General features: G+C 37.6%; 8 protein-coding genes across 8 annotated transcripts in view; 4 read left to right on the forward strand and 4 right to left on the reverse strand.

Moving 5' to 3' along the window:
* Window positions 1-9,717, reverse strand: part of Cbr-cpna-3 — a gene marked incomplete at both ends in the record, with an annotated part of 19,503 nt that extends 9,786 nt beyond the window's left edge. Inside the window, 3 exon segments of the mRNA XM_002632956.1 lie at window positions 8,905-9,388; window positions 9,445-9,630; window positions 9,680-9,717. Coding sequence (XP_002633002.1) covers window positions 8,905-9,388; window positions 9,445-9,630; window positions 9,680-9,717 — 708 coding nt within the window.
* Window positions 578-2,380, reverse strand: CBG21771 (the record flags this gene model as incomplete). Its single annotated transcript, XM_002632959.1, has 5 exons — window positions 578-696; window positions 949-1,111; window positions 1,830-1,905; window positions 1,954-2,038; window positions 2,083-2,380. The coding sequence occupies 5 exons, from the start codon at window positions 2,378-2,380 to the stop codon at window positions 578-580; spliced, it is 741 nt and encodes a 246-aa protein (XP_002633005.1).
* On the reverse strand, window positions 2,660-3,609 carry Cbr-sut-1 (the record flags this gene model as incomplete). The annotated part of the gene is made up of 6 exons (XM_002632958.1): window positions 2,660-2,779; window positions 2,828-3,033; window positions 3,082-3,292; window positions 3,337-3,421; window positions 3,463-3,536; window positions 3,586-3,609. The coding sequence occupies 6 exons, from the start codon at window positions 3,607-3,609 to the stop codon at window positions 2,660-2,662; spliced, it is 720 nt and encodes a 239-aa protein (XP_002633004.1).
* Window positions 3,887-7,600, forward strand: Cbr-eri-3 (the record flags this gene model as incomplete). The annotated part of the gene is made up of 13 exons (XM_045235206.1): window positions 3,887-4,001; window positions 4,048-4,121; window positions 4,169-4,340; window positions 4,402-4,481; window positions 4,529-4,630; window positions 5,188-5,343; window positions 5,398-5,487; window positions 5,753-5,851; window positions 5,974-6,143; window positions 6,499-6,710; window positions 6,759-7,022; window positions 7,132-7,220; window positions 7,490-7,600. The coding sequence occupies 13 exons, from the start codon at window positions 3,887-3,889 to the stop codon at window positions 7,598-7,600; spliced, it is 1,734 nt and encodes a 577-aa protein (XP_045097360.1).
* Window positions 9,718-11,299: 1,582 nt separating the features above from the next.
* Window positions 11,300-11,596, forward strand: CBG21767 (the record flags this gene model as incomplete). The annotated part of the gene is made up of 2 exons (XM_002632955.1): window positions 11,300-11,478; window positions 11,554-11,596. 2 exons carry the CDS (start codon window positions 11,300-11,302, stop codon window positions 11,594-11,596), a joined length of 222 nt encoding a protein of 73 aa, XP_002633001.1.
* A 250-nt stretch (window positions 11,597-11,846) lies between these two features.
* Window positions 11,847-13,962, forward strand: Cbr-icln-1 (the record flags this gene model as incomplete). Its single annotated transcript, XM_045235207.1, has 5 exons — window positions 11,847-12,111; window positions 12,183-12,239; window positions 12,293-12,397; window positions 12,537-12,697; window positions 13,864-13,962. The coding sequence occupies 5 exons, from the start codon at window positions 11,847-11,849 to the stop codon at window positions 13,960-13,962; spliced, it is 687 nt and encodes a 228-aa protein (XP_045097361.1).
* Window positions 13,963-14,243: 281 nt separating this feature from the next.
* On the forward strand, window positions 14,244-16,690 carry Cbr-lpl-1 (the record flags this gene model as incomplete). Its single annotated transcript, XM_045235208.1, has 6 exons — window positions 14,244-14,299; window positions 14,954-15,250; window positions 15,464-15,577; window positions 15,627-15,817; window positions 15,871-15,986; window positions 16,556-16,690. 6 exons carry the CDS (start codon window positions 14,244-14,246, stop codon window positions 16,688-16,690), a joined length of 909 nt encoding a protein of 302 aa, XP_045097362.1.
* A 372-nt stretch (window positions 16,691-17,062) lies between these two features.
* On the reverse strand, window positions 17,063-25,123 carry CBG21763 (the record flags this gene model as incomplete). Its single annotated transcript, XM_002632951.2, has 3 exons — window positions 17,063-17,251; window positions 21,675-21,904; window positions 25,045-25,123. 3 exons carry the CDS (start codon window positions 25,121-25,123, stop codon window positions 17,063-17,065), a joined length of 498 nt encoding a protein of 165 aa, XP_002632997.2.
* Window positions 25,124-26,846: the final 1,723 nt, after the last annotated feature.

Raw genomic sequence — 26,846 nt, forward strand, 5'->3', positions numbered from 1 at the left:
CCTAGAAAACACACCAGGGTCATGTTAGGGCATTTTAGGCCATTTTGAAGTGGTGGTCTAGAAAACCAAATTGGCAAAACTTAGGCCACCACTTCAAAATGATCAAAGTTTTTCCAGATGTTTTTCCTTTTTTTTTCTAACCTAATCTTACTATTATCGAATGATCGCGAACATGTCAAAACATTGTCAAATCTCTGATTTTTCCAGATTTTCGATTTTCGCCTCATGACATATTTCTCCTGTTTCTTTGCAAGAAAATGTACAAGAAAAGTAGGAAATGACGATGATGGTAGTGGGTGAGAAGGGGATTAACTTGTATACAGAAGGTGTGCCTAATTCTACCTACAACATGATGATTATTCACCGAATTCGTCATTTTCCCCCTTTTTTTGCAGAAAAAAGGGAACGCTTTTCGGAAAAAAAGAGGGAACGAAAACGGATTAAACGATCATCAATCGGAGAGCGAACCACTTTTTTAGTTCAGTCATAACTTAGGGATCTCGGGAAAAAAAGGATTTTCAATTTGATTTTTTAAAAAATTAATTATAACGAAAAATAGTTAACAAAATCAAGAAAATTAGATATTCAAGTCGTCATCCGGGTCACTATCATCCAGATCGTCGTCTCGATCCGGCTCATAAACGATTTGACCGCCCACTCGGATCTTCTTGGTGGCAGCGTCACGAATGGCGACTCCTGGAATAATTAAGAATTTTTGAGCCAATTTCAGTGAATTTTGGGCCATTTTTGGTCAATTTTGGACAATTTTTACTGAATTTTTGAGCCGTTTCTAGTGAATTTTGGACTATTTTTTAGTGAATTTTAAGCGATTTTTAGGGAATTTCTGAGCCATTTTTAATGAAGTTTGGACCATTTTTAGCGAATTTTTGAGCAATTTTTAGCGAATTTAGGGCTATTTTTACCAGAATAATAGTTAAAAACCCTTACCATCTTCTTGCCTTCCAACAAAAAAGGGCAAATCCATGGCTCCTTTTCCAGCTTCCTCCGTGGCTGAAGGCATCGTTGAAATGGATGCTTCTATTGGAGTTTCTACCTTCTTGATGATTTTAAACGTCGGCTTTCCGCCGGTTTGAACAGTGATCAGTTGGTCCTGAACATTTTTTTAAAGTCGAAGATTACTGTAGATTACTGTAGAAGCTAATTTGTAGTCTTTTTTTGCAGCCACAACGTCAGAATGCAGACAAATGTTTTTAACTACAAAAGGAAATTAGGTTCTACAGCATACTTGTAAAATTCCGGGCCGGCCCGGGCCGGGCCTGAGGAAATTTTCAAGGCCCGGGCCCGGTGTTAAAAATTATGTATTTTTGAGCCAAATTTTGAGCTCTCAATTTAATTTTTTCCATTTTTTTTTCGTTTTTTGGATTGTTTGTCTGTCTAATCAAAAAAGATCGAAAAAACTCGAAAAAAAATTTTGGTCGAAAAAAATCACATAAGGGTCCCCTCTTATGTGTTTTTTGAAAATTTCAAAACTAGTGAAATGACGTGCCCGCCGGGCCGGGCCTCCGAAATTCCGGAAAAAGCCCGGACCGTTACAAGTATGTTCTACAGTAATCTTCGCGAACGTTATCTAGTCGAATTTCAGACTAAAAATTGGGAAAATCAAGAAAGAATCTTCAAAAATAGCTGAAAAACCTAAAAAGGTCTGAAAATTTTGCAAAAAATCGCATATTTTTCAGAGTTTTGAAGAGAATTCAAAAAAGATCCCAGAACCTTCCAGAAGGTTCTAGAAGAAAGCGCTTTTTCGAATTTTCGACCTATTTCTATATGAATCTACGCGTTTTTATGCACTGAAAAGTTAAAATTCTCACCGAAACTGACAAATTTCCCTTCTTATCGAACACCGTCGTTAATGACTCGAAAACCAGCGGATTTTCTGTGCTTTTTCTGGAAAACTCTTTATTCAGATCAATCCACGTGGAATTTGGTGCTTACATTGAAAAACTGGCATTTGTGAAATGCTCAAGATGAGGCGACACTGGAAAGGAGTTCGCTGAGACGATGAAGATTCTCTTTTTGTCTGAAAAATCTCCTTTTCTCGCTATTTCTTGAATTTTTATTCACTTTTCAGCGATTTGATAAGCCTCAGCGCTTTGGGAAGTCCAAATGTCAGCACATATAAGTCGAAATCCGCGAAAACGACCTCAGAAGACGTCACATCGTCTGGATTCAATTCTGAATCCGTTGAGAACGTTGAAACAGCGACTTCTGGGTGATATTCAGAGTGCCACATGGCACACGACTCTTGACAGATGAAGCCAGGATTTTCAAGAGCGGAGAAGAGGACTTCGTAGGCTTTAATTGGATCGTCGGCTGAAAAAACAGCCAACGAAGTTTTCGGGAGATCGTAGAATGTAGACATTGTTATGACTGTAAAATCACGAATTTTTCTTTTTTTTGTGCTATTTAAAAAATTAGATTCTCAGACAAAAATCGCAAAAACCTTGAAAATTTGAGAGGAGAAAAGTTAGAAAAAATGCAAAATCCGTAGTGAAGTGTGCGTCGAGTTGCGTACCTGGCGCCAGACTTTACGACAATTATCTGAAAAGGCGATAACACATCGAATTCTAGACAGAATTTCAAAATTTTTATATGAAATTGTAAAAAATTAGGACAAATAAATACAAAAAAGGATAAGAGATCATAATGGCGGAGGTGGCCCTCCATGGAATGGAGGCGGTGGACAATTGCTCGAGTGTGGTGCCAGCACCATTTTCTTCTCACGGAGCGCATCGAGGAGGGCCCAGCAGGCAACCGGGTTCTAAATACAGAAAATTAGAATTTCTAACTCCAAAATTCCAAAGCTTACCACTGGCTTATTCGTGGCTTCTGGCTTGATATGTGTCGGCGCCGCCCGTTCTCCCCATTTCGCGTATAGTGGATCCCTGCCGTCATACGGTGCTCTACTATTCCCCCAAAGCTGTGGAAGCGGCTGATCACCATGGTAACCACCGGAGCCTTCCATCATTGTTCGTAGGAAGAGATCGCGTTCCGAAATTGGAGCTGCTGGTTCTGCTAAAAAAGATTTAGAGGGATTATTATCAAATTTCTCTATTTAAGTACCTGTTTGCCTCATCATCATACTCTGCATCATATGCTGTTGCTGTTGAGCAGCCACCGCTGCTGCTGCGGCTGCTGCTGCAGCCCTCTGATGCATTTCTGCTTGCTCCATGGCTTTCAGGTGATGAGACACGTACGCTTCCTGGGATTGAGCGTAGGCGGCTGCCGCTTCTGCTTCGATATCCATCACTTTTCGAGTCTGGATTCGTTGAACCGGAAAATTGCGAGTTTTTTAAAGGATTTAAACTTGTTTCTCACCTGCGCTTTTCTCGCTGTCACCTCTTTCTCCCACTGCTCGAACTGAGACACATACTGATTATAAGCTTCGGTACCGACGGATCCTCTGAAAAAATCGATTTTCCTTTATTTTTCGATGTGACTAACTTATTAGTCTCCTTCCAGTGCTCAAATTGTGCTCGATAGTCGGCGTACTGCTTCTCCAACTCCTCTTCTGACGCCTGAATCTTCTACAGAGGTTTGCGGGAGGAAAATCGATGAAAAACTCACTTTTTTTGTTGGATCGTTCATCATTTTGTGTGGGAGATTCGCTGAAAAACGTTATTTAAAAGAGGAATTCGTTGAAGACCCGGAAAAAAACAAGAAAAAAAGTTCAAAAAATGCAGGTGGCCTAGAAAACTCTAGTGGCCGGCCATGACACCAAACCTCGGCCATCTCCATTTTCTTAGGGGAATTAATTTGGAATTAATTTCTGTTATTTTTCGCAGTTTTATCGTTTTATAACAATTTTTCTTTTGGAAAACATAAAAAAAAACAATACAAAATTAATTATAATTTTCGTTTTCAGGTAATGACTCCTAACCCGCAAGTCCTTGTCAACGCGCTTCCACTTCGCTTAAAACCACGTAGATCCCGGTCCAAAACTGCATTGGAACTTGCCGAAGAGGCTTTTGAAGCGGCGTGCTGTAAGAAAACTCTGAAATTAAATGGAAAAATAAACCAAAATTTCAGATTCCAGCTCATCAGGTGTCGTGATATCGCACAAGAATGGGACTGGAGAGGTTTTAGTGGCAGAATCCTTTGAAGTGAGTTTTCAAAATTCTGAAAAGGTGAAAAATCTATTTTTTTTTAGGACTCTGGCCTCCATTTCATCTTTTCCAAGTCCACCAACATTCAATACCCAACAAATTTCGATGATATTGGTGTGGGATCAGTGGTACAAGTCTATTGGACCCGAAGCTTTGAGAGAGTAGTAAAAACCGCTCATATAGTGATTCAAATCGAGAAAATGGAGGTTTACAAGTGTAAGAATCATGGAAATCGTTGAATTCTGAACTAGAAGTGTTGAATTTTGATCTCTTCCAGGCGCCACGTTGCTCCGAGATCGCATTTTCGTCACCTTCAACTCTCATGTGGTTCCAGGCGTTGCGTTGGGAATTTCTGAGGTATTTTGGAATTCAGAAGACGTCAAAAATATATTGATTATTTTCAGCGCAACACCACTGTGGCATTTCATCCGAATTGTGCTCCGAAGCTCTCGACGGAGACGTTAGAAGCACATGCAGAAGGAAGGACAGAGTTTGAGATGAAAGCTGTGAGTTTTGCTTCTTGAAATAAGTTCATTTCGATGAATTTGATTCAAAATTGTCCAAAATTCACTGAAAATGGTTCAGAATTCGCTGAAAATGGTCCAGAATTCAGTAAAAATTGTCCAAAATCCAGTGAAAATTGCCAAAAATTCAGTAAAAATTGTTAAAAATTCACTGAAAATGCTCCAAAATTCGCTGAAAATTGTCCAAAATTCAGTGAAAATTGTCAAAAATTCGGTGAAAATGGTCCAAAATTCGGTGAAAATGGTCCAAAATTCGGTGAAAATGGTCCAAAATTCGCTGAAAATGGTCCAAAATTCAGTAAAAATGGTCCAAAATCCAGTGAAAATTGTCCAAAATTCACTGACAATGCTCCAAAATTCGCTGAAAATTGTCCAAAATTCAGTGAAAATGGTCCAAAATTCGCTGAAAATGGTCAAAAATTCAGTAAAAATTGTCAAAAATTTACTGAAAATGCTCCAAAACTCGCTGAAAATGCTCCAAAATTCAGTAAAAATGGCCCGAAATTTAGATTTTCAGAAATTTCAAGCCAAATTTTCAGAAACATCGAGAAAACACGAATCGAATGGTGGAAGTCTTCCTTGTTCTCGTACCATTCCGGGTGGAAATCGCTGGAAACGTCGACAAAATTCCTTTTGTTGTTGTCAGAAAGATAGCGAATACACGTGGCAGAGAAGGTGTCGCAGTCATCACCAAGGTACTTTTTTTAGTGAAGAAAGTGGTTCTGGAAACCAGGTGATTAACGTTTCAGATCATAAAAAATCACTTTATGGAGGCCAACTTCTTGAAGTCGTCGGAGCGGGTGTACTTCAATTCGCAAGCGTGTCATTCGAATATTTTGGTAAGGAATGGGGAAAAATGTTCTGAAATTTACTTAAAATTGTCTAAAATTTACTGAGAGTGGACTCACTGAAAATACACTGAAAATACACTAAAAATGGTCCAAAGTTGATGGAAAATAGTCAAAAATTCATTAAAAATGGCTTAAAATATTATTAAAAATGGCTTAGAAGTACACTAAAAATGGTCCAAAATTGATGGAAAATAGCCTAAAATTCACTAAAACTTGTCTTCATTGAATCGGTCCAAAACTTGTTATTTTTTAGGAAAAAGTGACAATTGGCTCACTGATCAACGTGTGTGCTTCTCCGGCCTTCCCCACTTCTCATTACCGCTGGTACGGATACGATGTCACTTTGTGTAAGGTCAGTTAAAAGATTATGGTTCTTTTGCGGTCAAAATGACTGGAATTCAGGTTTTGATAGTTTTCTGAGCTCCCTTTGTTCAATTTTCTAGTCCCAATCCCTCCAAAATCGTTATTTTTCAGAACTATCTCGCCAATGCTGACACCCAGCAAAGTTTCAACATGAGACGCAACAAAATCCTTCAGAATTATGACGAGAATGATCCGGACGGTGGTCATCCGATGAAGAATGCCAAGGAGGCGTTTGCCAATATCACTTTTGCGGCGCTGCCAGAAGAGGAGGTCCCACAGAAGTATGTTTTTGACCTAGAAAATGTCTCTTGCTCCAAAAAGTCGAGCTAAAAATCACTAATTTTTGGCCTGGAAAATGTGTCTATTTATCATAAATTTGAATTTCAGAAAAATCAAAAATGTGTTCAAATTCCTCTCATCGCAGGCACAATACAAGATTCGACGGCTTATCCTTGATAGGAATTTCTGGCGAGTTTTTTAAAGCTTTATTATTTCGATTCATATGAGAGATATCGAAAATCTGTCAACTGATAAAATATTTATCAGCTATATTTTATCAGTAGACATATTTTTGATATCTCTCATAAGTACCGAGATAATTGAGCTTAAAGTTGACTAAAAGAGGACCATTTTCAGCCTTATGAATCCTCGAGAAGCCAACGAGATCGTCGACTCCTACTTTGTTGATCGCATGGAGATTGACGACAAGGAAAATCGATATATGAGACGAGTGGAAAGAGAAGAGAGTTACCTGAGGCAGCAACGAGAGCTAGATGAAAATGAAGATATGCAAACGACACTTCCAGTGTATAGCGAATCGCTGGCAGATGAGATCCATGGAGTTTTGGGTGAGCAATTGAAGCGAATCGTAGAAAACCCTAGAACATTTTTTCCAGAACCATTCAACCTTAACAAGCCTCGTACTGTGACTCAGCAGCCTCCTCCTCCCAACGTTCCCTATTTCATGCTTCCCCCTCCAGCTACAGTACCCCGAACTCACAGAAGAGGAAACGAACTGCCACCACCGCTATCAGTTGAAGAAGTCCGAGCACGTTTTGGCTCACTTATGGATGCAGATGGATTCGCGTTGAATCAAAAGGTTCAGCCCGAGTTTGTGATTCCCGATACGAATTGGAAGCCAACGGAGAGGAGATGGATAGGTGAATCGGCAAAAATTAGTGGAATTTCTGAGTGGAAACTGGTCAAAAGCTAGCTAGAAATTGCTTATTTTACACTCCCAAAATCTCCATAAAATTGATTGATTTTCAGGGATCCACGATGACGTCCAATGGGTGTTGATGGCCACATTTCTGCCGCCACCGCCAGAAAATTGTACAGAGAAGAAGCTGCTAGGAGGGGTACGGCATTGAAAATGGCTCAAAATTCGCTGAAAATAGCTCAAAATTGACTAAAACATGCTATTCTATGTTAAAATACACCTGAAAATGTCCGTAATTGCTGCATTCGGTGTTTGCGGACTTCCGACTACCGTAACCCTACGAAAAAACTGAATTAAATAGTGCATTTTTGAGCCAGTTTTCAGTGAATTTGGGACCATTTATAGCGAATTTCGGACAATTTTTTGTGGATTTCGAACAAAAATCTTTATAAATTGCGGATTTTTCAGTGGTGGTACCGTCGAAGTGTCCCGCGCGAGCATCCGGTTGGCACTGTGGAACGAATGGAAACTCGTCGAAATGTGATCAAAGATTGTACTGTTTCAATGCTTATCGAATGAGATTTACTATCAGTTTTATCATATAATCTATATTTTATCGTGTCATGTGCTATACCCTGTCCTAAAATAGTTAATAGAATTCGTGTATTAAAGAATGAAGATCTCCTGGTACCTTTTTTATATTGATTTTATTCGATTTCTGTGGTTTTCGAGCCAATTTTTATTGATTTTTTTTCAAAATTTTTGTTCATTTCAGCCTAATTTTCCAGACAAAAAAATGTCTTCATCACATACGATAAAAGTGCGAAAAACGGAGAAAAAAGCAGCGGCCAGCAGCAGCACATCGAAAAGAGGATCCGAAGAGCCGCCGGACAGCCAAGAGCCTCTATTTGCACCAGTTTCAGCTGACATGTGGGAATTACGAACATGGATGGGCCGGCGACAGAGCTGTTGGAGGCGATGGTAAGAAAACGATTTTTGGAGTTATGTAGAATCTGATTTTGTCGAAGAATATGAGACTTCGGAGTGTCGTTGCATTGTTTTCTCGCTTTTTTTGTCATTTTGAAGGGGTGGCCTAACTTTTGCAAGTTGGGTTTTCTAGGCCACCACTTTCAAATGACCTAAAAATGCCTTAACATGACCCTGGTGTGTTTTCTAGGCCATTTTGAAGTGGTGGCCGAACTTTTGCAAATTGAGTTTTCTAGGCCACCGTCTTTTTTGGCCTAAAAATGCCTGGTATTCATTTTTAAAGAGGTGGCCTTACTTGTGCAAGTTTGGTTTTTTAAGCCACCACTTCAAAATGACCTAGAAAACACACAAAATGCAAGTCATGCATTTCTAGGCCATTTTAACGTGGTGGCCTGAAAATCAAACTTGCACAAGTTAGGCCACCTCTTTAAAAATGAATACCAGGTCTGATCAGTTCCTATCGGCAAGCGACAATGGGATTACAGCCATTTGCGCCCACTGATTTCTCAGAAGTCATTTATTTTGTGTCCAAGGAGGTTCATTTTTATGGCTGAAAAATGTCTATTTTTAAATGGTGGCCTAACTTTTGCAAGTTGAATTTTCTAGGCCACCAAATATTATGACCTAGAAATAGCTTAACATTCACCAGATGGATTTTCTAGGTCATTTTCACATGGTGGCCTAGCTTTTGCAAGTTGAGTTTTCCATCAATTTTCAGACAAAAAATTCGGAAAAATCGAAAAGGATTCTTCAAGAATAGCTGAAACACCTTAAAAGGTCTGAAAATTAAAAGGTCTGAAAACAAAAAATTTAAAAGGTCTGAAAAAAACGCTTTTTGAAGCGATTTTATGTGAACCTACAGTATCTTTTGCACAAAATAGAGCTTAAAACCCCACCATATACGAATTGAAATGTCCGACTCCCTGCTGTAACTGTGTCAACGTCGTCGTGCAGTGTCCCACTAGAGAATCATCGTGATTCGGTGTATAGTTGTAGACGTGGATTTGAATGGAGGATTCGTTGAAATAATTGAGCAAAAATAGAGGAATTCGAAAATCTGACCATTCTGGATTCTTGGAATCCTTCAACATTTCCGATTTATGAAGCATCAGGGTTCTCTCTTCCGCCGGGATTGATAAAATAAAATATAGCTGAAGGGGCAGTCCATCTGGACTGTGAATATGGTTCCCGTGGAATTTCAGCCTTAGAAATTGAGAATAATATTCTGGAATCCTTCCAGAAATTTCCAAAGTTATTGTAGACAGAGAAGAGGTTATAGGGAGGGAGAGACGTCCTCCACAAGCAAACATCATTGAAATATCGAAATCCGCGGTGCCCATAGAGCCCATTACAGTGTTGGTGGAGGAGTTGAGGACGTAGCTGAAACTTTTTGGATTTTCGAATTTTTGGAAATTTCAAAAGTTTCAAAAACTCACATAATCGCTCGAAACCTTTGCATCTTTTCAAATCTAAAGTTTAGACTTAATTTATCTTTGAAAAATGAGTCAGATTGCCCATAAACCGTCTCTGTTTCGGCTACTTGCTCGATAATTTCCATTTCCTTATCCAAACTGAACACTCGGATACGAACACCATCGGCAGAAGCGTAGAAACGAGCATTTCTGAAAGTTAAATTGATAAGAAAATGCTGAAAAAAATAAAGAAAAAAACCTGATGGCAAAGGTAACCTCCACTCCATACGCCGCCATTTTGTCGGGTGAGACGAGCAGCATACACACGAGACTCGATTTTTACACTTTTATTGAGTTGCTTGCTCGATGACTCATCGAAATTTCCTCACTTTTTCCGATTTTTTCCTGTCAAAATAATCGAATTTTATCAATTTATTTCGCAAAAATCATACTTCTACCAGGCCGGGCTTTTTCCCGAGTTTCGGAGGCCCGGCCCGGCGGACCTGTCATTCCACAAGTTTTGAAAATTTCAAAAAACGAAAAAAATCACATAAGGGGGACCCTTATGTGATTTTTTTTTCGAGTTTTTTTAAAATATTTTTTGATCAAACAGACAAACAATCCAAAAAGCACAAAAAAATATAAAAAATTGTATTGAGAGCTCAAAATTCGGTTCAAAATGACAAAAGTTTTGCTACCGGGCCTTCCGGGCCGTGCACGGGCCTTGAAATTTTTTTCAGGCCCGGCCCAGAATTTTACAGGTATGGCAAAAATAAATAAAATTTTCGATTCTCCTCGAGGAGTACACGAAAATACAGTACTTTTCGCTTTGAAGCTCAATATACAAAAACAAGGCATGCGCCGCGAAACCCGCTCCGGTAATCCTATGCGCCTTTAAACTCGGCAACCGAATTTTTTTCTATTTTTTCACTCATTTTCGCTGTTTTTTGGCTGATTTTTTTTCGATGATTTTCATTGTTTTCAAGTGATTTTTTCCGTTTTTTCTGATTTTTTATGTTACAAGGTTTGAAAATCTATCGAAAAATCAAAAGAAAATGGGCTAGAAAACAAACTTTTTCCTCGCAGCTGTTTGTAGCTCAAAAATATTCAATTTTCTTTGTTTTTTTCGCTGAAAAGCCCACAAAAAATCACGAAATTATCGATAAATCAGCACAAATTGTTTCAAAATCTGTGGACATTTATCTAAAAAGCCAGAAATCCAGAAAATTGGTTTATGCAAAGAATCAATTTTTTAAAGACGAAAACTATATTTTTAAGCTCAAAATGGTAGATTTGAGAGCTTTTCTATTGAAATAGCTGAAAGTCAGTCTGAAATGTTTTAAAATTTAAGAAAAAATCCAAAAACCAGAAATCCAGAAAATTGGTTTTGGCGAAAATTCTATTTTTTTGAAACGAAGCTCAAAATTAGCTCAAAATTGCCTTATTTTCTCTATTTCTGCCTTGAAATTGCTGTTTTTTACAGACTTTTTACAGATGAATTTTTACGATTTGTCAGATTTTTCAAACAAACACTATCGAAAATTCGGAAAAATTGACCAGAAAGCTCAAAAATATTCAATTCTCTTCGTTTTTTTTTCGAAAAACTTTAAAAATCACGAAAAAATCAATTTAAATAGATGATTCATTGACAATCTAGCAATCTGAAGTGTATTCTCAGCAAACAAAGTCTCCTCTTTCTTCTCTAAACCTGTTCAATTACCTCCTTTTTGCTATTTCTTAAAAACCGCGAGAGTGTGCAAGAGCCCGTCATGGTGTTTGCGGACACTCGTGAGCACTTTGCCTTTCGAAAATTTTCCGGTTTTCCCATTGTTTTACCCATTTTTCATAATTTTTTGAATAATTACTCAAATTTTCAGTAATGGCTCGCGGTCAACAAAAAATCCAATCGCAACAGAAGAACCAGAAGAAGGCCGACGCCGCCAGAAAGGCCGGAATCGACCAGAAGGCTGCTGCCGCCAAGGCTCTCAACCACAAGTGCACTGTGTGCCTCGCCATGATGCCAGACCCAAAAACCTACAAGCAACATTTTGAGAACAAGTGAGTTTTTTCAGCTTTTTAGAACTGAAAATTCTGAATATCCTATCTAAAAATTGTTTAAAAAACTTTTTTCAGGCACCCAAAAAGCCCGCTCCCAGCCGAACTCGAAGCCGTCTAATTCTCCGGATCCGTCGAAAAATGCACTCCATGTCAATTCCCCTCCCTCAAAAACACACTTTACTTTTCTGTATTTGCACCAAATCGCACCCCACCCGATTCTGACTGGTTGCAGCTAATAAAATTCAGTTTTTTTTCAGTTTTTTTTCTTTATAATCGAGGTTCAAACCTTTTTTTATATATCTCTTTGTGTATTTTTTCTACCAAATTTTTTTCAAAAACCACCCTTTTTAGGTTAAGCGCTCAGCAAAATGGCAATCATCTTAAAAGAAGTCTCCGCTCCTACCGCTGGTATCAAGATCACCACACCCAACGTTCAGGCGTTCCATAACTCTGATTCTCTCGGAAACGGAACTCTCTACGTCACTGGTAGCGAGGTTACTTGGATTAGCAGTGCTCCAGGCTCCAAAGGATTCTCTGTTACCTATCCAGCTATCGTCCTTCATGCCATCTCCACAGACACCACCACTTTCCCTTCAGAGCACGTTTTCATGATGGTGGATCAGCGAAAATCGAGTAGGTCGAATTTTTGAATTTCAAAAAATTCAGAAGTTTTGGATTTTTATCTTCAAAATTTGCGTTTTTAGTCAGACGAAGACGTGCGCCTATTCTGAGGACAATTCAGGAAGCTGACGAACAGAGAGGTACACGTCTTCGCCTTGAGATTTCCTAGAAATGAAAAATCTGGAAATTTCAGGCTTGGAACTCGCCGCCGCCGAGTTGGAAGGCGAGGAGAGCGATAATGATGATGAGGAGGGACCAGGACTTGAGATTCGTTTTGTTCCAGATGATAAAGAAGCTTGTAAGTTTGATAGAAGCCCACCTTATACGTGTTTTGCGTCCAATTATCTCGGTTCCTGTGAAAGATACAGAATTGACAGTATGGGGGCCCTTCTACAAGTTTTAGAGTAACTTGATTCTAAATTTCTGAATGTTTCTAGTGACTCCAATGTACCATGAGATTCTGAAGGGACAGGAGGAGAATCCAGAGGAGGATGATATGATGTTCGAAGATGAGGAAGAGCAGGAGGATGGAGAGTACGAAATGGAGGAGGGAGATGAGCAAGCGATGGGATCCGGACAATGGTTCACTGCTGATAACGTAAGATTTGTCTCAAAACTGAGTTTTTGAATCTGGACAGTTCCCAAAATCTGGGATTCCTGAGCTCAGAAAGCAGTCCAAAGTGACGCTCAGATTCCCAAGAGTTCGAATTTGCACAGTTGAAACCATGAACCCCTAGCGTGTCGAGACTCGCAAAAATTCATGGCGTTTTACAAGGATTTTCACAATTTTTTTTTTAAAGCCGCGAATTCTTGAAGATCTGGCTGTCACACTGCTTTCTGGGCCCAGAAATCCAGTTGCAAAAGGGCCGGCCCGGGCAGATGGCGGGTCGCCTGATGACTTGTCCCTAGAACGAGATATTCAGATAGTTTTGGTACCAAATGATAGTTCTTGACAAGGCCCATCAAGTCTATATTATTCAGGTCTAATTCCATTTCGGTAACATGCCGCAACCTGGGATTGAATGATCATTTTCGATCAACTTAAAGGGGGACTCCGACCAAAAATTTTTATTGCATTAAAATGTGTTAAAATTTATCTATTTTCCGAATATTATTGCGAAAAAATTCAAAGAAAATCCGAAATCCCCGAAAAACGGCGTTGAAAAGGAAGAAAATTCAAAAAAAGGTGCCGCCGGGGGACGAGGATTTTCAGTGAGAAACCTAGGCCACGGCACCTGACAGCCTTTTTTTCAAGTCGCCGACAGTGGTTTTTTACGTTTTTTACCTGCCGGACATGAAATTGAAAAAAAATCCGGAAAATTTGCCACATAGGAAAGGCGTTCTTCCTTTTCAACGCCGTTTTTCGGAGATTTCGGATTTTCTTTGAATTTTTTCGCAATAATATTCGGAAAATAGATAACTTTTAACACATTTTAATGCAATAAAAATTTTTGGTCGGAGTCCCCCTTTAACAAAAAAAAAAAGATTTTTTGTCATTCAAACACATTTTCGAATGTTACCGAAATGGAATTAGGCCTGAATGAGATAGACTTGATGGGCCTTGTTAAGATCTATCATTTGGTACCAAAACTGTCTGAATATCTCGTTCTGGGGACAATTTATTAGCCGGCCCGCTTTCAACTATGCTGAAATCCCATATTTTGGAACTTCTGACGCTGCAAAAACCAGTAGCCGAATATCGAGTAGAAGCTCAGTTCAGAAACCTTGCTAGCCTACAAAAATCGATTATTTAAATTTTTCCAGATCGATCAATTGCAAATGAGCGAGGAAGGACTGGCCAACATGCAGAGAATCTTCGGAAGAGGCGATCAGCAGCCACGTCAGGATGATTCCATGGAATAACTGTTTTCCTTTTTTAATTTCTCTATCAAATATTTATATATTCGCCCACCACTTTCAAATGATCTTCTACCCGATTCGTTGGTTCTAAATATCCGTTGTTTCACCTTGTTTTTTATATTCCTTTTTCGTTTTGTTTCGAAATTTTGTGATAATTTGAAATCTCTCTGAATTATGTATATTTTTTCTGTTTTTATCGGTCATGTTATCCATCAAATCTGGTATCTTTTCAATCGGAAAAGCTTTGAAATTCTAGCAAAAAGGGATTTCAGACCTATGAGGAGATGCTGAGAAACCTGTTCGCCACTGCTCGTAGATTCGCTTCTTCAGACTCGCCGAGGTAAAGAAAATATGAAATTTGGGCGAAAAATCAATTCTAAACCCAAAATTTCACTCATTTTGTGCTGAAAAATATGTAGATTCACATAAAAGTAGAGTAAAAAAACACAGCAAACCACCGAAAAATAGCTTCGAAAAGCGAAAAATCTCAGTTCTCGTTGATTTCTGGAAACTTTAGCTATTTTTGAAGATTTTTTTCGATTTTTCCGAATTTTTTGTCTGAAATTTGACGGGACGGTGTTCGCAAAGATTACTTTAGGTTACTGTAGAAAACGAATTCCTTTTTTAGTTTTTTTTTTGCAAACGCAATCACGTCAGGAGGGAGACAAAAAAGTTTGCAAGAAAAAACTACAGAATAAAAGGCTTTCTACAGTAACCTACAGAAAATCGAAGAAAAGTCAATTTTTTCGCTCGAAAAGTCGCTAGTTTTTCGAAGTTTTTAGTTTTGGCGGGAATTCAAAATTCCAAAACTTTCCAGAAGTTTTCAGAAAGGACGAAAGCTGAAAATTTCCGCTTTTTGAAGGCATTTTTTCAAAATTTCCCATCATTTTCATGTTAATTTACATGTTTTCGCCACTTTTGATCTAAAAAATGTGAAATTTTGGTCAGGAAAATCAATTCTAAACCAGAAATTTCATCAAAAAAGTTCTTGCAGAAAAGTGGTAGTTTGCTCAAACGGAACGATCGCTGCGTGGCATCCACCCCAAGAATTCCCCTACGAGCACACGAAACCAATCGATTTGAGTTCAAAAACCGATCAAACGTCGTCTTCTCGTCTCTCAGCGGCCGCCCGTGCTTCTGTAATCCCACGTGAGCCAGTCAACGCCGAGCTCAAAGAGATCTTCTACACCAGCAAGCACGAGTGGTACTCGAGGTATGAAAATTTTCAAAATTCAAAAATTTTCCTATTTTTCAGAACCCGCGAAGAGCGTCTCCGCAACGTCGCCGCCCCGCTACCTCGCCGGAAATAATGCATTTCTCCAATCGCTTTTTAAACAGATCCACTGTAAAAGTGGTCGATTTGGGTCTAATTTCGTATGGTGCCGCTTTGAAACAACAACAGAAATTTGTAGAATTGGTCAAAGCGAATAAATCTGAAACACAGTCTTTGTAAGCGGATTTTCTTTCCAAATTTGTGAATTTTTTGAGAATAAAAGCTTTGCAGAAATTTTATATTGGCACTGGAACACCAACCAGTTTACACAGTGGGTATTCGAAGCAAAGGGTATACGAAAGAGGAGGAGGAACGGTTAAAGGCACTAGGCGCTGAGTTTTACAGGTTTTCTGGAATTTGCGGAATTTCAAATTCTAGAATTCTGGGATTTCAGAACATCCCGAGGCGGTCTAATCACATTCCATGGTCCCGGCCAACTGGTTTTGTATCCGATTTGCGATGTTCGCAGGGTTTCTACAAAGCAATTGGGGGTGAGGAGTTTTGTCGATAAGCTTGAGCAGACGATAATCGATTCGGCGACGGATGGTTTTGGGATTCATAACGTTGGAAGGACAGAGAATACAGGTTTCGAAAAATCTGGAATTTTCAGACTGAAAATAGCTGATTTTCCCTCTCAGGCGTCTGGGTAAACGGCGAACGAAAGCTCGCTGCGATCGGAATCGCTGTGTCGGGCGGTGTGTCTTATCACGGAATCGCAATCAACTGTAACACCGATTTGACGTGGTTTGATAATGTAAGGAGCTGATGATTTTTTGTGATCCTTGGAGTGCTTAAAGGCGCATGAAATTACCTGTATCACCTGTTTACATATATTATTTCGTGCTTTTTTTGTGCATTTTTAGGGAAAAAAACGAAGAAAACTGGATAATTTTGAGCAATTTCTTGTGAAATCATGTATTTCTCTGAATTAATTATGCTCTGGCCTATTTTCCCGATTTTTTCCATGAACTTTAACGATTTTCAGAGAATTGTCATAGTTTTAATGCGAGTTTTTGTGATTTTTTCAGGTTTTGATTTTGCAAAAAAAACTCATAAAAACAATTTTTGTCGATTTCAAACTTTTTCTTCACGAAAATCAAACGAATCGCAAAAAATAGCATAAAAACAGTGAAAATTACCGAAAAATCGATGAAATTCGAAAAATCGAGAAAAATAGGCCAGAAAACAGCTAAAAATTATAAAATTCGGACGGCGAGTTTAAAGGCGCAACCGATAATTCAACACACTAATTTCGAAAATTTCCCAAAATAAATTGATGTTGTTTTCTAAAAATTCCAAATTTCGATTATTTTCCATTTCCAGATCGTCGGCTGCGGAATCGAAGGCGTCTCCACCACATCCCTCTCGCTTGAAACCCGCCGAAACATCAGTGTGTCTGAAGCTCGTCCAATTCTTCTCAACTCTTTTGCAAATAATTTTGAGTGCCTTCTGTCTTAATTTGTTCCCCTTTTTCCATTTTTCTTCAATTGTTCTGTTGTTTTCTAGGTTTTAGGTCCCTATTCATTTTGTTGTTTGTACCCTTGTTGTTGTCGCTTTAGTGTCACCCCGCTCCTTCAAGAAACATTCTTTCTTCTTATTTGAAACATCCCAAATTCCCAAGAGACTTGCTAATGAGAAGTCGGAGAGAGGCGAGTGTTTATTTGATTTATTTACTTACAAAAACTTTAGAAAAAATGGAGAAATTTTAGAAGCTAGGAAAAAAGTTTCGTAGAAAAGGCAAGGCGAAAAGAGGGGAAAAGGGAATGGAAATAAGGAAAATTAGATTTTGCATTGAAACAAAAAAAGAGAGAAGAAGTAGGAACTTGTTGTTTAGTGAACGAAGATCATGTAGAAGACTGGAGCAAGAGCGGCGGAGACGAACGAAGAAACTGGAGCAGAGTTTTGGAGTCCGACAAGTTTCATAACGCTGTTGAGGCCTCCCTTATCGAAGATATCAGTGACCATTTGGTTCCATTTGCTCTTGTTCTCCTCGAATTTCTCGGCTCCTTCGGCCTTGACCTGGAAAAAGACGGAATTTTAAATGAGAGGAACATTGGGCTGTTTTAGGAATTCATGGGTTCTCTTATAGGGCTTTTTACGAAAAAACTGGGCTGTTTCATGAAGTTTTGATTGCCTAGCTCGATTTCAAATTGACTATTCAATCTAGAATTATACAACAGCGTAGCTCGGTTCAAACTTATGAATTTGCTTCTAAACAGTAATATCGGAAATGTCGGCTTTTAAAGTTCTCTTGCAATTTCCCTGCATATTGCATACATGAGCTAAGCGGTCAATGCTGGCGCCTGACGACTCATAACTTGCTTCAAACTCGATATTTTTGCTCGGATCAAAACGTATACTGTAGACCTCGACGAGATCTACAAAATGATATTATTTGGAATACTGTAACTTATCTATGAACAAAGTCACCGGCAAAAAACAAGAGACCGCTTGTTTTTGGCCGCTCAGACGGTTTTTGGCTTATAACTTTGTTCACAGACAAATTACAGAATTCCAATTTATATCATTTTGAATACTAATTATTTTCTATCATATATGATTTTGTTGTTATGAAAATGATGGTCCTGAAAGTCATTATAGCAATACTCAAATGCATATCTTCAAACTAGAAGCTGTGAAATAGTCGGGTCGTTTTCGTACTCTAGTTTGAAACCCGGGGTATGAGTACAGCCGAGTTAGATATCATTTTGTAGATCTCGGTGAGTTCTACATTTTCTTTCTTGATTCGAGCGAAAATCTTAAGTTTGAGCCGAGTTATGCCAGCATTGACCGAGTAGATCATGTCAGCTAGAGGAATTCGTAATAGCGGAAATTTCAAAAATTTTCAAAACGTTCCAAACGAAAAAAAAAATGGGAAAACTTTTTCGGTTTCAAGATAAACACTTACTTGAGACTTCTTTTCAATAGTCGATGCTCTGCTTCTCAAAAGCATACCGTAAAGTCTTTAATAGAAGGGGCCTCGAAATTTTAAATTTGAGCCAAGTTATCTCGGTTCCTGTGAAAGATATCAAAAAGTTGTCAACAGATGAAATTTTACTGATGTTATGATAAATATTTTGTTAGTTGAACACTTTTTGATATCTTTTACAGGAAATGAGGTATATAAACTCAAAGTTGAAAGTTAGGGCGATCATTCTATTAGAGTGTTTACGGTAAATTTTAAAAAAGAGAAGCTTCCAGAATGTTTCCAAAGTTGTCAGGTTTCAAAAATTCTTGATATCCCGAAATTTCAATCTTTGCATTTTTAAGTGTTTACAGGTTCCCAAAGTTCTATCTCTCACTGAGTAGCGACTCCTCAGCTCAATACAAAACTTTCGCTACGAGACTAACGCTATTTTACCGTAATCTTACAGTATGTTTTGGTTGGCGCGCATTTATACAACATCTCCAAAAAATAAGCAGGCAAGTCCCATCCCAAAGTTCCGATTATTTTCAATTTTGAAGTACTTTTTCTGTGAAAATACGCAAACTTCCACTTCTCCCACCGAACCCTTGAACCCCTGGCTCAGGGGCTCTGAGCAACTCCCATAAAGCAGTAGTATGTCTCTATTATTGGGTCACCAATCCCTCAACCTTTCCGTTTTCTCTCAATACTCTCGAAAGTAATGGAAAGAACGATTACCTTGTTTTTTTTCTTTTTCTTTTCTCTATCCATTCAACCAAAAAAATACATCAATAATTGAGAGAAAGAACTGGTTTCAAAACCTTTTTTCACTCCCTCTTTCTCTCAATTTTTGTTCAGTTTTTAAACGGAAAAAAGTAATCGTAGGGAGGAGAAACTTAAAGGGAAATGGATTGGTTGAAGGACAACAAGTGACAGATGGTTGTTTAGATTTTGGACAGATACCAACAGATGGGATATTTCAAGGTAGAAGGTCGAGTTTGGTGTAGACCAAAACCAAGAATTGTTCTAATTAGGAAAATTAGGAAAGAGTGACTTATCTGAAGAATTTGAAACAGCGAAAGAAATTTGTAAAAATTTCTGTTGCACAAAGTTGCTAATAATTCCAGCCCCGAGAGTTTAGATCAATTCTTAGCAAGTAAAGAAACCCTAAAATCTGTAATAGAAGGTGAAGTTCGAGCTCAAGTATCTCAATTATCATGCAAATTATAAAACATGTGTCAACCGGACAAAACACTGATGATATTATGATAAACAATTTATCAGCGGACTCATTTTTGATATTTTTCATGGGAAATGAGATAATTGAGCTCTAACTTGACAGTGGGGGGCCCTTCTTTTACATGTTTTACAGTAAATTTTATAAACTTTTACATGAAAAATTTTAGTAGAGGTAAACCTATAATACCGAAATTCTCTGACAGTGTACTGTAGGTCCTTACAATGTTAGTTTTTAGTACGGCATTCCATGTGGAGTTGAACTGGAACATGTTCTAATAAATTCTCTAACGCAATGCTAGAACCCTAATAGAGGTTACTGTAGTGAATGTTCCAAGACTTATATTTCAAAACGAAGCTAAATCGAAAAAAAAACCTGAAGGAACAACATTTCACATTCGAAAAACCCATTTTGGCCAGAAACGGACTTTGCTAGAGGGATAAATCCCAAAATTACCAAACATCGTAATTTTCTATTTCATTCAGGTTCGAAATTTAAGCTACTGTCCAGACTCTTTAATGTGTGATTTCCTTATATATATATATATATATATATGAATTAAATTTGCGAAATCGAAATTTCAAAAAATTCTTCGAAAACCGTGCTAAAATTTTACATACAAGGTGCCAATTAAAAAAAAACAACTGTTTCATGAAGGTTTCTAATGAACTATGAGATACATTAGTTTATTACACTTCTGCACATGGTATCTCACTAATAAAAATTAAATCCACCGTGAAACCTGCAATAGAAGTGCTCTTTAATATTTAGCTCTGTCTTAATTTATCTCGATTCCTAGCAAAGATAGGAAAAAGTTTCGGTATTCAGAAAGTTTTCATGGGAGGACACATTGAGTTTTATTGTAGTTCGATGTTTGTTATCTAAAGCAGAAATCATAGTCTTACTATTCCAGATTCCATTGCATTAATTAATACCAACTCTTGGAAACAGTAAAGCATACATTTGGACTCAATGTTCATGTTACCAAAAAAGAAACAGGGTTACACCCAATTTGTTATCTTCTCTCTCTCTCTCTCTCTCTCTCTCTCTCTCTCTCTCTCCTTGCCCTTTATCAATCACACTAACTTCAATAGACAATCCGTTCCCCAAAAAGACTTCCCTTTTTCAAATTTCGCAACCTCCCACCCTCCCACACAACAACCTCCCACCACAACAAACAACATCTGTTCTCCCTGAATGGTCAAAAAATGAAAATCACACGACCTTCTTCATTTCGACCTTCCCTTCTTCTTTTAACCAGTTCCTTCTATAGGTACTCTCTACTATTTCTTCTGTTTCCCTTTTTTTCTGATGACAAATAGCATACGTCAGGATGAAGAAGGAAAGGAATGGAATGGAAGGACAATGAAAAATAATTGGAGTTGGTTGTTGGTTTCATGGAATGCGAAATTACGAAATTGGTGTAGTGTGTGGATATATATATCGAAATTATTATGTCCGCAGAATTCTACACATTCCAGAAGTCTTGGTTCTTTGGCTTCTAACTCCCATACCGTCGAATTTAGTGTCATTTTGTAATCTCATCGAGTACTACATTCAAAATTTTGATTCAAACTGAAATTCCAAGTTTGAAGATAGTTATGAGCCGTTGACTTTAGTGTTATTTTTGTAGTTCTTGTCGAGTTCTACATTTTACTTTTTGGTGCAAAACGTAATTCCAAGTTTGAAGCTAGTTATGAGCTGGCGCATGTAGGTGGGATCTTTTTCTATTCCAACTGCAAATGGTTTAGGTGTTGCTATTCTCTAGGATTTCAAAACTTCTTGAAATCAAAAATCAAGGAAAACAGCTCCAATTAAATAAAATTATGCCAGTTTCAAAATTGTCACAAATTTGAAACCGAAACTTTTCAAATCGTTTCCAAAAATTTTCCGTTAGTTGTAAATCACACTAACCTCACAATCAGTCTGGAACTCGGTAACCTTTGCAAAGAACTCATCAGAATTCTTCAATGTCTCCTTCTGACTATGAGCATACCCTAAACAGAAGTATCCTAACCCAAAAAGCCACAACCTGGTGTCCGACAGCCTTGGTCTTCTGGTTTGTAACCCCATATCTTCGAATTTTATGTCATTTTGTAGATCTCGTCGAGTCCTACATTTTACTATTTGATTTAAACTGAAATTCCAAGTTTGAAGCTAGTTAAAAGATTCATATCACCCATTGAAACAGCGGATTCACATCACCCATTGAAACAATAAAACCAGTTTCGAAAATATCACAAATTTGAAACCGAAACTTTCAAACTGTTCTCAAATCGTTTGTTGTGTATCACACTAACCTCTGTCTGGAACTCGGTAACCTTTGCCAAGAACTCATCCACCTTCTTCAATGTCTCCTTCTGTGCATCATTGGCCAGTGGCTCCAATCCCTTGACCTTCTCCTTCAATCCAGTCAACAATTCCTTGACTCTCTCAACGTTCTTGGTCAATTCATCCTGATTGTTCGAGAACAAATCCTTGGCATTCTGGAATTGAGTGGAGAAGAAGTTTCCGACATCCGAAGAGACTCCTGAAAGAGACGGCTTATTTAGAATTCATTGGGACGGAGCAATGGTTGATTGATTGGCTGCTAAATTGGATGAAGAAGGGGTTTTTGATGGATTAGGGGGGCATAGAACGAATTTTGGATTAGAATGTGTCCCTATCTATTTACAGAATCTATTTGAGTTGGGGAAAGGAGAATAAGAAGGAGAAGCTCATAAATCTTTTGGAAAAGGCGAAAAGGAGGAATTGTAAAGGACTAGTCAAGATTGATGGCTCTTTGTGTTCTTCTGACAATGAGCAGCAAGTAAATTTGTGCAATACAGAAAGGAAGCACATAACACAACTTAAAAAATTTCTAATGTTAACCTTTTGAAGCCGATTTTTTTTGGAAATTATTTACCATCGTGTTCTTCTCGCAAGTTCAAAACCCTCGAGAAGCTTTTATAAGCAGAATTAGTTTTGTTAAGCTCATTAAAAAAATTCTAGGATTAATTTCGTTCCACTTTTGGTTTGAAACTATTACATCGGGACGTCTATGATAATATGAGTTTTTTGAAAACGAAATTTTTTCCCAAAAAACAGTTTTTTTTAGTTAGAATTTTTACTCGAAACTTCGGAAATTATGTAAATGTTATTTATTTCACAACTAGAAATGTTTTTCATTCTCTGAAACAATTATATTGGAAGGTCTGTGATAATATGAATTCCCTGAAACTGTAATTTTTCACAATTTATAGATTCATAGAATTAGTAAAAAATGTTGGGATCTAGAATTTTCAAAAAATACTGTTCCATAATTCTATAATTTTTGAAAAATGTAGAAATGAATGATTTTTCGGGAACTCTCCTATTTTCATGAATTTAATTTTTTCAGATTTTTCGAAATTTCGTTTTTTTTCTTGTTTTTTTTCATCTTCTAGAATTGAGGAACACACTTTGGATTCATTTATAACCGCAAACCGCTCTTTTTAATTTTTCAATTCTTCACAATCTTCAGAAAGCCTTTCTCGGACTTTCTGGGTTTTTTCTAGGAATTCAACATTGTTCTAGAACCTTCCATTCCTTCCCTTTTTCCAAAATATTTGTTGTCCTTGACCTTGAATGTTTTCAATGGCTGTGTTTATGTATCAACATACATTGAATTCAAAGAAAAATGTTTCCTTCTTCTAGAAATGATCAGAAAACATTCTGGAGAAGGAATTGCTCACCTTTGAGAAGACCAAAAAAAGAAGTCAAGAGACCATTGACCATAGGTACTCTTCTTTGGAATTGCTCATCTACATATTAATCCAAAACACCTACTTATCTCTTTTTCCCTGGATTATTCTTCAGAAAAAAATCTTTAGAAAATCGCAGACTAAAGACTATTACGTAGCTGGGGGATCCGGATGAAATATGAAACCGGAGGAAATAAAGAAAAGAAAAGGAAAAGAACATGGGGAAGTGCTCCTTTGAGGATAATGCGAATTCCTTGGGAATCAAAGGATTGATGATTGGTCAATGGCGTTTTTTTTTCTTTGATTTAGGCGGAAGTATTGCAATAGGAGAATTAGCTTATAACTTCCTATGGCCATACTAATGGAGACCGTGGAACAGAATTTTTTACACTTTTTTAAAATTGCATTTTCCAAATTTTGGATAGCGGATTTAGATTCTGAATATGTTTTCAGAAAAAAGTGTCCCAATAGGCTTGCCCTGAAGATGACAAACCGGAGACCGATGATTGGTAAAGATTTCTTTGGATTCGACCAATGTATGTAGAAATAATTGAAAATTTAAAAAAAAACAGCACTATTGAAAACACCATGAAACAGAAGTGTATTTTTTTTTCAAATTTCAGTTTCTAGAATGTTTTAGAAAACTTCAAGCTCCAGGAAGCTAAAAACCTACTAGTTCCGTAATAGATTATTCAGCGAGTTTAACAGCACTAAACAACCAGATATTTTGATTTTTCAGGTTACGGTAGCTTTAAGAGAAAGTCTTCCAATTTTGACAGAACATTTCAGCGTATACTAAACAAAACTAGAAATGTATTTTTGTAGTTAGCAACTCTTCCGGAAATCTTCATTCTAATGAGATATGTCATTTGTAACCAAAAAAACACGAAAGTATCAGACCACTCCAAAACCGCTTATCTCGCTTTGGTCGATTTGCTCGAAAAAAGTGTCAACTACAAAGTTGAAGTTCTAATTTTGTTAAGTGTACTCTGAAAATTTCAGACAAATCGAAAAATTTTAGACTACTGTTTCAGGTCTTCAAAGTTGACTCTTCTCCAATGAAAAAAGCAAAAAAATGAAATCTTTTTAACTGAACTAGAAAATCATTACCGAGCCGACATAAGCTTCCTATTGGTACCTTATGGGTCCGTAGGTCCGCTGGTTGTGCCATAGACCCATACCACCTCAATGGACCCTCCTACAGCTCATTTAGTGAAATTAACCCCAGAATAATTTTTTTCGGTTTCAGAAACTTGGAAAATGTTTCAAAATTCTATTTCATCGATATCAAGCTTGGTTAAGGTGGAACAGAACCAAAGTTTGTAATTTAAAATCAAGAAGTCACAAAGTTTAAAAAATATTACTTTTTCTGGCTACCAAAGTTGATTATTTTTCAATGAGAAACTACAGAATCTTCTAGTCAGATACTGTATATTAAATTCATTGTCCCAGTATCGGCTCTTCATAAACCTACTATACGTGCGTTATGGGACAAGCATAATATGTAAGATGGAATAAATAAGGGAAAAAATAGTATAATTTGCTAATCTAAACCCAAAAAGTTCCTGAAATTGAAAAAATCTTTCTTTTTCGGTTTCAGAAACTTGAAAAAAGATTCACAAAAAATGGATCGTCAATCGGCCCCCAAATTGGCCAGAATATTTAGAATCTAATTCGCTAATCTACACGAATAAGTTTCCAGAACATCCCATTTAGTGAAATTAACTCCCAACATTTTTTTCGGTTTCAAAAACTTGAAAAATGTTTCAAAAATTCTATCTTATCGATACCAAGCTAGTTTGGGTCAGAACAAGAGTTAACCAAGAAGTCTTAACATTAGGCCCCCGAAATTGAAAAATGTTTCGGTTTCAGGAAATTCCCAAAAGTTTGACAAAATCTTTCTCATCAATAGTCCTAAATCAATAGTCCTAAGTGTCCTAGAACTCACCTTGAACATCATCCAAGAATCCGGCGTGAGCGGTGGCGGCGAGAAGGAGCACAACGGCGATAGAGGCTTTCACAAACATGGCTAGTTTCTGAACTGAACTGGGCAAATGCCATTTTCATGCATGTCCCAAGAGTGGGCGGAGCTTAGAAAGGAGAAGGAAGCTCCGCCCACTTTTCTCTGCTGTCTCTCTAGAGGAGACGCAGACAGAAAACGAAGGAAAAACCATCAACAACAACAACAACCTGTTGCGAGAGTGTATTTGATTTCTCTTTTTTTGCGGTAGCGAGGTAGAGGATCATCATAAAAAGTAGACAAAACGTTCCAGACACAGACAAACATCGTTAACCCTCATAAAAATTTCAGCGAAAAAACTTGTTTCAGCCCTGTCGCTTTACTTGAAAGTTCTAGTCCATTAACTCTGTTTATTTTAGTGGTGGCTCGTTGTTTTCAGAGAAATGGTCGATCAAAAAAAAGAATTGAATGATGTTTATGCACTCTTTCTTTTTGCATGACCAATGTTCAAAAACAGTGAGCAATAGAATAATACAGGGAGAAAAAAGAGAACAGATGATGTTTCATAGAAATGATGCTTTGGGGTTTTTGGTGTTCGATTGATTGTTCTAGAAGCAAATACTGTGATTGCGCTGACAAAAATAAACAGATCGATGAGCTTTACTGTTTCAGACACTCTTGAAATTTTTCATGTTGAATTTAGAATCTAATTCAGAGGCTTCTGCTGTTCTAAATTTATATATATATATATATATTCCGGGACTGTAATTGTACCCTTTGAAGGGGGTACGGTAGCCTCACAAAATTAATATAGTATTCGAAATTGGAGCAGTGGGAGTGAAAAGCAGCCGTGGCCTCCGGTTATTTCGTTCCAGAATAATAGTCTTATTGAAAACTTTTTGTGCTATTGTTTGTTTTCAGTTTCAAACTGTCTCTAAAATGATAGTTGGCATTTTGTGAGTGATCGAGTTTGATTAAATTCCTATCGAAATCGAGAAATTTATCAGAAATTTATAGAAAAAAATAGTTCCGAAAATTGTATATAAAATCTAAAATTCACAAGGTGCACAGATATTTCAACTCCGTTTCAATATGTCTAGAGAATTATGTCGCGGCAGCAGAGGCTCTACTGCACGACATCTATAATGATCAATCCTTCTCAATCCTAGAGAAGTAATCAACACAGAGCCATACTCTACCGTGACCAACGTGACGAGCACCTCATCTTATCTTCTGATCAACCCGATCTTGGGCTTATTTACGACCAATCCACGTGTTCATCAGTATATAAGGAAGGAGGATCCACAGAATAATCAGATTCGTCACTCCGAGGAACGCGCCTTCATCAGTCTCCAGAAAAAAAAGAAACCCATCTGCCAGTCCAGAAGAAGAGCTCCAACGACCCAGCGTCCAAAGGATCCGCCTCGTCGCACTCTTCTACTCTCTCCACCACCATGAAGCCCAGTCAGTGCCCTCTATGTTGATCTCAATAAACCGTTCATCCTAGAACTCAACAAAGTTCATCCTAGAACTCAACAAAGTTCATCCTAGAACTCAAAATTTTTTGATATTCATCAACAGTACTTTGAAAGTCTTAATGAAAAGATAGAAAATCAGTGTTTGAATTACTCATTTTCAAAAAAAAAGAGTTTCATAAATTCTATAATTTGTGTAGCTCATTTGGTGAAACAGTTGTTCGCGTTGGTCTAAATTATGTTCACCGAGCCTGTTATATATTCTAAAAGTACTGAAAATATCGTTTAAATTTTAAAGTTGATTTTATGAATATT

The sequence above is a fragment of the Caenorhabditis briggsae genome (genome assembly GCF_000004555.2).
Source record: "Caenorhabditis briggsae complete genome, chrIV, whole genome shotgun sequence".
In the NCBI taxonomy this organism is placed as follows: domain Eukaryota; kingdom Metazoa; phylum Nematoda; class Chromadorea; order Rhabditida; family Rhabditidae; genus Caenorhabditis; species Caenorhabditis briggsae.